The sequence below is a fragment of the Takifugu rubripes genome, chromosome 5 (genome assembly GCF_901000725.2).
Source record: "Takifugu rubripes chromosome 5, fTakRub1.2, whole genome shotgun sequence".
Lineage (NCBI taxonomy): Eukaryota > Metazoa > Chordata > Actinopteri > Tetraodontiformes > Tetraodontidae > Takifugu > Takifugu rubripes.
Genome location: NC_042289.1, coordinates 14,337,183 through 14,349,682, shown reverse-complemented (window position 1 = coordinate 14,349,682; position 12,500 = coordinate 14,337,183). Strand labels below are relative to the sequence as shown.

Sequence of the window (12,500 nt, the reverse complement as noted above, 5' to 3'; positions counted from 1 at the left end):
CTGACACGATAGCACCACTGACGGGCTAGCACCGCTGACACATGCTAGCACCGCTGACATGCTAGCACCGCTGACATGCTAGCACCGCTGACATGCTAGCACCGCTGACGTGCTAGCACCACTGACATGCTAGCACCGCTGACATGATAGCACCGCTGACATGCTAGCACCACTGACATGCTAGCACCGCTGACGCGCCCTGTTTTGTGTGTGTTTGCGTGTCAGACGCGGCCGCGGCTGAAGTCAAGTTCACTCCGGGGATGAAACAGAACAAGTTTGAGATGCTGATGACGAAGGAGGAGATGGAGGAAGAGCAAAGGTGAGTTTGGAACCCCGACCCTTCAGATCAAAGGTGCTTCCCTGAGGGACAGAGCTGGCTGTGATTGGCCCGTTTAGGTGTCCTGTTGCGTGCTCCTCCTGTGTCTCTGAGGACAGAGACGCTCGTCTGTGGACACATGAAACACAGCAGAGCAACAAGCTAACAACATTGAGCTGCTAGCAAAACACCTGCACCCTGTGTGGTGTCAAAGGTCATGCTGACCTTTGTAGCTGAACCACCTGTGGGGACTGCTACTAACGCTGCATGCTAGGTGCTAACAGCTAACCCAGTTCTGGAAGCCTTGTGAGAAAGTTCCTTCGGATCAGGACGCTGCATCAACCTGTGTCTCCTTTCAGAGCTCCTGAGTCCAGCAGCACCTGAGCTCCCGACTCACCTTCGCTCCCCTCTGGTCTTCTTCTCTTTCTTTACTTCACCTCTTGGTACCTTGTTTCCATGGTAACGTGGTCAGAGGTTTCTGATTGGCTCTTTCAGGATTCTTCTCTGAAATAAACATGTGCCGCCGAACACGTCTGCTCAGTCATGTTTGCTACACTCACACATGTTACACTCACACACGCTACACTCACACATGTTACACTCACACATGCTACACTCACACACGCTACACTCACACATGTTACACTCACACACGCTACAGTCACACACGCTACACTCACACATGTTACACTCACACACGCTACAGTCACACACGCTACAGCCACACACGCTACACTCACACATGTTACACTCACACACGCTACAGTCACACACGCTACACTCACACATGTTACACTCACACACGCTACAGTCACACACGCTACACTCACACACGCTACACTCACACATGTTACACTCACACACGCTACAGTCACACACGCTACACTCACACATGTTACACTCACACACGTTACACTCACACATGTTACACTCACACACGCTACACTCACACATGTTACACTCACACATGCTACACTCACACATGTTACACTCACACATGTTACACTCACACACACTACACTCACACATGTTACACTCACACACGTTACACTCACACACGCTACACTCACACATGTTACACTCACACACGCTACACTCACACATGTTGCACTCACACACGCTACAGTCACACATGTTACACGCACACATGCTACACTCACACATGTTACAGTCACACACGTTACACTCACACATGTTACACTCACACGCTACACTCACACACGTTACACTCACACACGCTACACTCACACACGTTACACTCACACACGTTACACTCACACATGTTACACTCACACATGTTACACTCACACACGCTACACTCACACATGCTATACTCACACATGTTACACTCACACGCTACACTCACACACGTTACACTCACACACGCTACACTCACACACGTTACACTCACACACGTTACACTCACACATGTTACACTCACACACGCTACACTCACACATGTTACACTCACACACGCTACACTCACACACGCTACATTCACACATGTTACACTCACACACGCTACACTCACACACGTTACACTCACACACGCAACACTCACACATGCTACACTCACACACGCTACAGTCACACGTTACACTCACACATGTTGCACTCACACACGCTACAGTCACACATGTTACACTCACACGCTATACTCACACATGCTACACTCACACATGCTACAGTCACACACACTACACTCACTCATGTTACACTCACACACGCTACAGTCACACATGCTACACTCACACATGCTACACTCACACACGCTACAGTCACACATGTTACACTCACACACGCTACACTCACACATGTTGCACTCACACACGCTACAGTCACACATGTTACACGCACACATGCTACACTCACACACGTTACACTCACACACGCTACACTCACACACGTTACACTCACACATGTTACACTCACACATGTTACACTCACACACGCTACACTCACACATGCTACACTCACACATGTTACACTCACACACGCTACACTCACACATGTTACACTCACACACGCTACACTCACACATGTTACACTCACACACGCTACACTCACACATGCTATACTCACACATGTTACACTCACACACGCTACACTCACACATGTTACACTCACACACGCTACACTCACACACGCTACACTCACACACGTTACACTCACACACGCTACAGTCACACATGTTACACTCACACACGCTACACTCACACACGCTACAGTCACACACGCTACACTCACACATGCAACACTCACACACGCAACACTCACACACGCTACACTCACACACGTTACACTCACACACGCAACACTCACACATGCTACACTCACACACGCTACAGTCACACGTTACACTCACACATGTTGCACTCACACACGCTACAGTCACACATGTTACACTCACACACGCTACACTCACACATGCTACACTCACACATGCTACAGTCACACACACTACACTCACTCATGTTACACTCACACACGCTACAGTCACACACGCTACAGTCACACATGCTACACTCACACATGCTACACTCACACACGCTACAGTCACACATGTTACACTCACACACGCTACACTCACACACGCTACAGTCACACATGTTATACTCACACACGCTACACACACACGCTACACTCACACACGTTACACTCACACACGCTACAGTCACACATGCTACACTCACACACGCTACACTCACACACGTTACACTCACACACGCAACACTCACACATGCTACACTCACACATGTTACACTCACACACGCTACAGTCACACGTTACACTCACACATGTTGCACTCACACACGCTACACTCACACATGTTACACTCACACACGCTACACTCACACATGCTACACTCACACACGCTACAGTCACACACACTACACTCACTCATGTTACACTCACACACGCTACAGTCACACACGCTACAGTCACACATGCTACACTCACACATGTTACACTCACACACGCTACAGTCACACATGTTACACTCACACACGCTACACTCACACATGTTACACTCACACACGCTACACTCACACATGCTACACTCACACACGCTACATTCACACACGCTACACTCACACACGCTACACTCACACACGCTATATTCACACATGTTACTCACTCACGCTACACTCACATATGTTACACTCACACATGTTACACTCACACATGCTACACTCACACATGTTACACTCACACACGCTACGGTCACACACGCTACACTCACACACGCTACAGCCGTACATGTTACAGCCACACACGTGGTCACATACGATATGGATGTATAAGTAAAGTTTTATAAATTCTGGAAGCCCTTTTCAGAGATTTTTTGAAATATGGGTGTGCATGTATGCTGTGTGTGTGTGTGTGTGTGTGTGTGTGTGTGTGTGTGTGTGTAACGGGTTTCCCAGGGTGCAACAGGAGCAGTTAGCAGCCATCTTCATGCTGCTGAAGGAGAACCAGGAGGTGTTGGGGGAGGTTACAGAAGGAGACATGGAGGAGCAGCTGAAACTCTACTCCCTGTGAGGCTCCGCCCACTCCATCATGATAGGCCCTGCCTCCCGTCACCATGGTGACACACAAGCATACCGTGTGACTAGCTGAGTCAGCTTGTTTGTAGGTGATTTTAGCGACTGATTTCAGATGAACGAATCAGTTGGTGATGCTGCTGCCAGCTGTACTGTTGCCTAGCAACCACACTGTGACCACAACAGAAGTGACACAACGACGTGTCTTTGAACTGGTCCTGAAGTGGGAGGGGCTTCCACAGCCAGCCAGCAGGGGTGATGTCACGTGACACGAGTTTACCGGTCAGCCATCTTCAGCAGCTAAGCTAAGCTAAGCTAAGCTAAGCTATGTTTTCGCTCTTATGCTCCCTGAATAAAAGTGTCACCATCAGACTTCTTGTTGTTTTCTTCACCTTCTTCAGGTTACAGCAGCATTTGTGAACGGTCATTAGCATTGAAAGCTAAATGTTCTAAGTTTACTTCCTTTTAAATTCTCATTAAAAATGACTTTAAATATTCACTTGTTTACAGTCCAAATCACAAACAATATGATTATTTGTCAGCTTCCTGAACTAATGTTGTAAATGAGCATCACAAATATGGCTGAAGCTACAGCAGAGGCAGTGATGTCATCACCACCATCATCACCACCACCACCATCATCACCATCATCATCATCATCACCACCACCATCATCATCATCACCACCATCATCACCACCATCATCATCACCACCATCATCATCATCATCACCACCATCACCACCACCATCATCACCACCACCATCATCACCACCATCACCATCATCATCACCACCACCACCACCATCACCATCATCATCACCACCACCATCATCACCATCATCATCACCATCACCACCATCATCACCACCATCATCACCACCATCATCACCATCACATCATCACCATCATCACCATCATCACCACCATCATCACCACCATCATCACCATCATCACCACCATCATCACCATCACATCATCATCACCATCACATCATCATCACCACCATCATCACCACCATCACCACCATCATCATCATCACCACCATCATCACCATCACCACCATCATCATCACCATCATCATCACCACCACCATCATCATCATCACCACCACCACCACCATCATCACCATCATCACCACCATCATCACCATCACCACCATCATCACCACCACCATCATCACCACCATCATCACCACCATCATCACCATCATCACCATCACATCATCATCACCACCATCATCACCATCACCACCATCATCATCACCATCATCACCACCACCATCATCACCACCATCATCATCCCCATCATCATCACCACCACCATCATCACCACCACCATCATCACCACCATCATCACCACCACCATCATCACCACCATCATCATCCCCATCATCATCACCATCATCACCACCACCATCATCACCACCATCATCATCCCCATCATCATCACCACCACCATCATCACCACCACCATCATCATCACCATCATCACCACCACCATCATCACCACCATCATCATCCCCATCATCATCACCACCACCATCATCACCACCACCATCATCACCACCATCATCATCCCCATCATCATCACCACCATCATCATCATCACCACCATCATCATCATCACCACCATCATCACCACCATCAGCATCATCATCATCACCACCACCATCATCATCATCACCACCATCATCATCATCACCACCATCATCACCATCATCACCACCACCATCATCATCATCACCACCATCACCATCATCACCACCATCATCACCACCACCACACCATCATCATCATCACCACCATCATCATCATCACCACCACCATCATCATCACCACCATCATCATCATCATCATCACCACCACCATCATCATCATCATCACCACCATCATCATCATCATCACCACCATCATCACCACCATCAGCATCATCATCATCACCACCACCATCATCATCATCACCACCATCATCATCATCACCACCATCAGCATCATCATCATCACCACCACCATCATCATCATCACCACCATCATCATCATCACCACCATCATCACCACCATCAGCATCATCATCATCACCACCACCATCATCATCATCACCACCATCATCATCATCACCACCATCATCACCATCATCACCACCACCATCATCATCATCACCACCATCACCATCATCACCACCATCACCACCATCATCACCACCACCACCATCATCATCATCACCACCATCATCATCATCACCACCACCATCATCATCACCACCATCATCATCATCATCACCACCACCACCACCATCATCATCATCATCACCACCATCATCATCATCATCACCACCATCATCACCACCATCACCACCATCATCATCATCATCACCACCACCACCACCATCATCATCATCATCAGAGTACCAGAGTCCAGGTGAGTCCCTCAGGTTCTGTGCTGGGTTTGATATTCGGGGACATCAGTTGCTTTGGTGGGAGGGTTGAATGAGGGAGGTTGTGTCAGAATGATGAAGAATGATGAAGCAGGATGAACTATGTTCTTGGCCGTGAGGAGATCATCAGGTTCTACCTGTGAAGGGCCTCCAGCTGGGCGCTTGGAACAATGGTTAAATCAAGTCAACAGGAAGGGCAGACAAAAAGACCGGAAGTGACAACAAACAGCAGCAATAACAAAGATAACTGACGGCTGCCGTTGTGACCCTGGGGTCAGGGGTCAGAGAGGGGTCAGACAGGTCCCTGGAAATGTCAACGATCTAAACTGTAAAATTTTGAATTTAAATGAGAAAATGTCAGTGTTTTTCAGAGTGAAATCAAATGTGTTCCGTTCCATAAAATCCGGACAATAATGTGGCGGGAGGGGTCGGAAACTTTACGAAGTTGCAGAACGGAAACGGATCTGTAGTGGAAATGAACGAGTCCTTCTACAAAATAAAAGCACGACTGCCTGCGCTTGGAAAAGCGAGCTAAAAACGTTCGGATCTGACGATGACCACGGGGAAGGGTCACCGACGCCAGAGGGTTCCATCCAAACTGGACTTCACTCTATGTGGGTCACATTTCCAACCTTAGCTGTGCTCCTCGGTTCTAGATGTAAACTAGTCAGCGAACATGTGTCCCTTTGTGTTTACACTTTGTTGTCATGAACTTCCGCAACGACGCTCAGTGATTATTGTGAAAGTCTGGGCCGGAAGTTGCGTCAGTGTTGGTGGTAACTTGACACCGCGGTGATCAGCGGAGGGAATGTGGGATTCCTGGTGAGGAGGAAAGTCTGGAGTAACGGCGACGGCAGAGACCCAAAAGTCCCGGAGCCCCCCAGCCCGGAGCCCCGCACGTCTGTAATCTGCGGTGGGATTCACGCAGGGCGACTCTTCGGGACCAGAACAGCAGGAGGGACGGAGCGGAGCGGACTCCTGCTTGTGGAATACCGTCTGGAGCGATTCTCGGGAGTTTCCGGTCCGGAAACTTTGGAGGACTCGAGCAAACACAGTAAGTTTGATATTCCCGGTGTCTCAACATTTGGACCACTTCAACAAAAGCGGTTCGGTCCAAAGGTCAGCGGAGGCGGAGCGGGAGGAGGTTGCGGGTCCTGGCGGTGTTTCCGCCAGATTCCTGCCGCCTCCCCGCGGCCGAGCGGCGGCCGAGCGGAGCCAGACGGGCCGCTGCGTTCCGGAAACCGGATTAACAGTCACTGGACCCTGAAGATGGACCAGAGAAGGTTCTGGAGATGGAGGACTTCCTCACGGGCCTTTGAAGATCTGGGTTCTGCTCTCTGATGTTCACGTCTGTTGGTTCAGAAGGTTCCGAGGTGAAGAAGAAGAAGAAGAAGAAGAGCATCAACAATAGTGAGAGAGATGTTCCTGATCGGGTCGGACCTGCTGGGTGCGATGATGGAGCGAGGCCTCGTCTTCACGGATGAGAGGAGAACGCAGGACGCCCGGGGGAGGAGAAGCCTGTAAGAGGCTCTGACAGCTCCTCTTACGTAAGGAGCAGGACCGGGTCGGGGCTGGGCGACCACGCAGGGCTCCTGGTTCTGGCACATATCTGGGGCACGTGGGGCGTGTCCACGTCCCAGCGAGCGCCGCTCCGACCTCGGAAAGGTCCAGAAGGTTGAGGCTCGCTCAGATGTTCCACCCACTCCAAACCACTCTGGTCTCTGTCAATTTGCAGGAAGTGACATCATCGCCAAGAATTTGGTGCGCCCCCCTTTGGCGAGGGGGCGGAGCCTCACCTGAACACATCTGTGGGAACCCTCAACATGAAGCTTTGAGGCGGCGGCGGTGGCGGCGGCGTTTGGGAGAACAGCTGGCTGGAGGAGGGGGAGGAGCATGGGGAAGGAGCAGGACCTCCTACAGGCCGTGAAGAGCGCAGACCTGCAGGCCGCCCACAAGCTGCTCGCCAAGCTGAAGACCAACAGGAACAGTAAGTACCTGCCGACACTCCTGGAAGCTCCGCCCTCTCGGCTGGCGCTCTCCTGGCGGGCTTTGGGGTCAGGGGTCAGCGTCCTCCCATCCTTGGGTCTGGGAGGTTCGGGGTCGTCGAGTTGCTCCGCCCATTTGGTGCGCCACAGATCGATGGCGGCGCTCACGTGTCCAGATTGGAGCGTGACCCAGTTCCAGGTGGCGCCGCTCCGTCCCTGATGGGAACGCTCTTTGTGTTTCCCCAGCGGAGCAGCGGACCGCCGCTCATTCCCTCTATTCTCCGCGTTACGTAATCACCTTTTATCCCGGTCGGCGCGGGTCATGTGACCTCAGCACCAGACCGTCGGCAACGCAGCCCAAGTGACAACAAACCAGAGCGTGAGGTGGGAGTGGCGAGCGTCCGTGACTTCCCAGAATCCTCCTGGGCGCCTGTCGGGGCGAGTCGTCTCGCGTTTCCTGGAATTCCCAGAAGCTCTAATTTAGGTCGGAATTGTGGCAAATGCTAAAAAAGGCTCCCAGAATCCTCAGCGGCTCCCCAACCTCTGGAATCATTTCTGTAAAATCCACTGGGATGTTGGAATGCTGATGACGTCATGCTGCTGGAATGTGGTTCTGAGGCTGGAGCATGACCCCGCCCACAAACACGGCTGTTTGACACGCGTGTGGAGGTCAAACCGCCTCCTGGTCCTGGAGGACTTTCATGGTTCTGGAGAACTTTCATGGTTCTGGAGAACTTTAGTGGTCTTGAAAGACTTTAGTGGTCGTGGAGGACTTTAGTGGTCCTGGAGAACATTCATGGTTCTGGAGGACTTTAGTGGTCCTGAAAGACTTTAGTGGTCCTGGAGAACATTCATGGTTCTGGAGGACTTTAGTGGTCCTGAAAGACTTTAGTGGTCCTGGAGAACATTCATGGTTCTGGAGGACTTTAGTGGTCCTGAAAGACTTTAGTGGTCGTGGAGGACTTTAGTGGTTCTGGAGGACTTTAGTGGTTCTGGAGAACATTCACGGTTCTGGAGAACTTTAGTGGTCCTGAAAGACTTTAGTGGTCGTGGAGGACTTTAGTGGTTCTGGAGGACTTTAGTGGTCCTGGAGAACATTCATGGTTCTGGAGAACTTTAGTGGTCCTGAAAGACTTTAGTGGTCCTGGAGGACTTTAGTGGTTCTGGAGGACTTTAGTGGTCCTGGAGAACATTCATGGTTCTGGAGAACTTTAGTGGTCCTGAAAGACTTTAGTGGTCGTGGAGGACTTTAGTGGTTCTGGAGGACTTTAGTGGTCCTGGAGAACATTCATGGTTCTGGAGAACTTTAGTGGTCCTGAAAGACTTTAGTGGTCCTGGAGGACTTTAGTGGTTCTGGAGGACTTTAGTGGTCCTGGAGAACCTCTGGCAGTGACTCTTCAGCTCCGTCTGAAGGAGAGAACTTTGGTTCCTCCCTGAAAGAACGCAGCAGGAAGCAGCAACTTCCTTTTACATTTGTCTGAGTGTGATCCAGACCTGTCCCAGGCCTGATTCTAGACCTGATTCCAGACCTGTCCCAGGCCTGATTCTAGACCTGATTCCAGACCTGTCCCAGACCTGATTCCAGGCCTGATTCCAGACCTGATTCCAGACCTGATTCCAGACCTGTCCCAGGCCTGATTCCAGACCTGTCCCAGGCCTGATTCCAGACCTGTCCCAGGCCTGATTCCAGGCCTGATTCCAGACCTGTCCCAGACCTGATTCCAGGCCTGATTCCAGGCCTGATTCCAGACCTGTCCCAGGCCTGATTCCAGGCCTGATTCCAGGCCTGATTCCAGGCCATAACATCTTGCAGCCACCTTGTCTGGTGACATCATGTGGGGTTGAAAGATCTTCATGCGTGTTCTTATCTGTGTTCCTGAGAGTGACGGCGCCGGCCCGTCTCACTCGGGCAGGCCCGGTCACATGCTGGGGGGGGGAGGGGGGGGGGGGCAACAAGAGCTGAGATGTGTGTTGGGATAAAGCAGCAACACATGAAGCTCCTCCCACAACGCTGCACAGACACGTCCACACAGGCCAGAGAGCAGATTATTGTTGCTGGTGATCTGTTATTCACCTTTAGCTCTGGATGTTTGTTGCTCGTTTGTTGTTGTTTGTTTTGATCCTGTCAGAATCTGAATTGATTTTTCTCTCTGATCGATCAGTTTTCATGTTGTCAGTGTTTCAGTTTGAACAGGCTAACAGTTAGCGCTCAGTAGTTAGCGTGAATTTGGCCCTTTAGCACTGTTAGCCTCAGTTAGCTACATTTTCTGTTAGCTTTGTTAGCATTTAGCACAAAGGATCAGTGGAGATTTTAGTGGAATCTTGTTGATTCGTTAAAAAAAATCACTCACACTCACTCACTCACTCACACACTCACTCACTCACTCACTCACTCACTCACTCACTCACTCACTCACACACTGGTTGCCATGGTGACCAGGCTGGTTTGTCTCTTTTCAGAGTTGCTGGGATCCACTAAGAGACTGAACATCAACTACCAGGACTCAGACGGGTGAGTGATCCGGGCTCCAGGGGTCACCGGGGCTCCAGGGGTCCCCGGGGCTCCAGGGTTCACCGGGGCTCCAGGGGTCACCGGGGCTCCAGGGGTCACCGGGGCACCAGGGGTCCCTGGGGCTCCAGGGGTCACCGGGGCACCAGGGGTCACCGGGGCTCCAGGGGTCACCGGGGCTCCAGGGGTCCCTGGGGCTCCAGGGGTCACCGGGGCACCAGGGGTCCCTGGGGCTCCAGGGGTCACCGGGGCTCCAGGGGTCACCGGGGCTCCAGGGGTCACCGGGGCTCCAGGGGGCTCCAGGGGTCCCTGGGGCTCCAGGGGTCACCGGGGCTCCAGGGGTCCCCGGGGCTCCAGGGGTCCCTGGGGCTCCAGGGGTCACCGGGGCTCCAGGGGTCCCTGGGGCTCCAGGGGTCACCGGGGCTCCAGGGGTCACCGGGGCTCCAGGGGTCACCGGGGCCCTTTCACGGGGCTCCTGTGTGTCCCAGTGGTTTGGGTTCTGCTGCTCGCCACACGTGGGTCGTCCAGGTGCAGCTCACCTGCCCACAGTTATGGTCTGTTAGCGCTACCTTCCACCGCGTCGGGGAAACGGACCGTAAAAGCTAATGAAGCTAGCGCGGTCCATGAGAGGGGGGCTCCACTAACCGGGTGGAACCGGGTCAGCTACCTACTGACGATCACTGCAGGGGAACGGTGTTAATGTATATAATGTATATAATATATAAAATATATATATAATAATAATAATAAGGTTTAAACTATGAGCCTCGCCTATTTTGTCTCCCCATGCCACGAAGCCCATTAGCGCCCCCTGGTGGGCACCTGCTGTTCCTGCTCCTGGTATTGATCAGCTGATCAGTGTGATGTATTGATTGGTCAGGCCTGGCCTCGGGGGAGGTCAGAGACTGGGACCCTGACTGGTCCCTGACTGGACCCTGACTGGTCCCTGACTGGTCCCTGACTGGTCCCTGACTGGACTCTGACTGGACTCTGACTGGACCCTTACTGGTCTCTGACTGGACTCTGACTGGTCTCTGACTGGACTCTGACTGGACTCTGACTGGTCTCTGACTGGACTCTGACTGGTCTCTGACTGGTCTCTGACTGGACCCTGACTGGACCCTGACTGGACCCTGACTGGTCTCTGACTGGTCCCTGACTGGACTCTGACTGGTCTCTGACTGGACTCTGACTGGACCCTGACTGGTCTCTGACTGGTCCCTGACTGGACCCTGACTGGACCCTGACTGGTCTCTGACTGGTCCCTGACTGGACCCTGACTGGACTCTGACTGGACCCTGACTGGACCCTGACTGGACTCTGACTGGTCCCTGACTGGACCCTGACTGGACCCTGACTGGACTCTGACTGGTCTCTGACTGGACCCTGACTGGACTCTGACTGGTCTCTGACTGGACCCTGACTGGACCCTGACTGGACTCTGACTGGACTCTGGACCCTGACTGGTCTCTGACTGGACTCTGGACCCTGACTGGTCCCTGACTGGTCTCTGACTGGACCCTGACTGGTCCCTGACTGGACTCTGACTGGACTCTGACTGGACCCTTACTGGTCTCTGACTGGACTCTGACTGGTCTCTGACTGGACTCTGACTGGACCCTGACTGGTCCCTGACTGGTCTCTGACTGGACCCTGACTGGACCCTGACTGGACTCTGACTGGACCCTGACTGGACCCTGACTGGACTCT

General features: G+C 52.0%; 2 protein-coding genes across 4 annotated transcripts in view; both read left to right on the top strand.

The window, feature by feature from the left end:
• The window catches only part of LOC115249884 (basic proline-rich protein), an 8,405-nt gene extending 4,172 nt beyond the window's left edge, over window positions 1–4,233 (top strand). For 2 of the 3 annotated variants that reach the window (XM_029836414.1, XM_029836413.1), the window contains exons 3-4: window positions 226–319; window positions 3,745–4,233. In XM_029836414.1, coding sequence (XP_029692274.1) covers window positions 226–319; window positions 3,745–3,859 — 209 coding nt within the window. In that variant the 3' untranslated portion in view covers window positions 3,860–4,233. Of the gene's footprint in view, window positions 1–225; window positions 320–675; window positions 845–3,744 lie in introns of those variants that run through there. The other variant, XM_029836415.1, reaches the window with a different exon arrangement.
• Window positions 4,234–7,068: 2,835 nt separating this feature from the next.
• LOC105419304 (caskin-2-like) overlaps window positions 7,069–12,500 on the top strand; it is a 19,215-nt gene continuing 13,783 nt past the window's right edge. Inside the window, 3 exon segments of the mRNA XM_029836549.1 lie at window positions 7,069–7,350; window positions 8,032–8,283; window positions 10,742–10,793. Of these exon segments, the coding sequence (XP_029692409.1) occupies window positions 8,190–8,283; window positions 10,742–10,793 (146 nt within the window). The 5' untranslated portion in view covers window positions 7,069–7,350; window positions 8,032–8,189.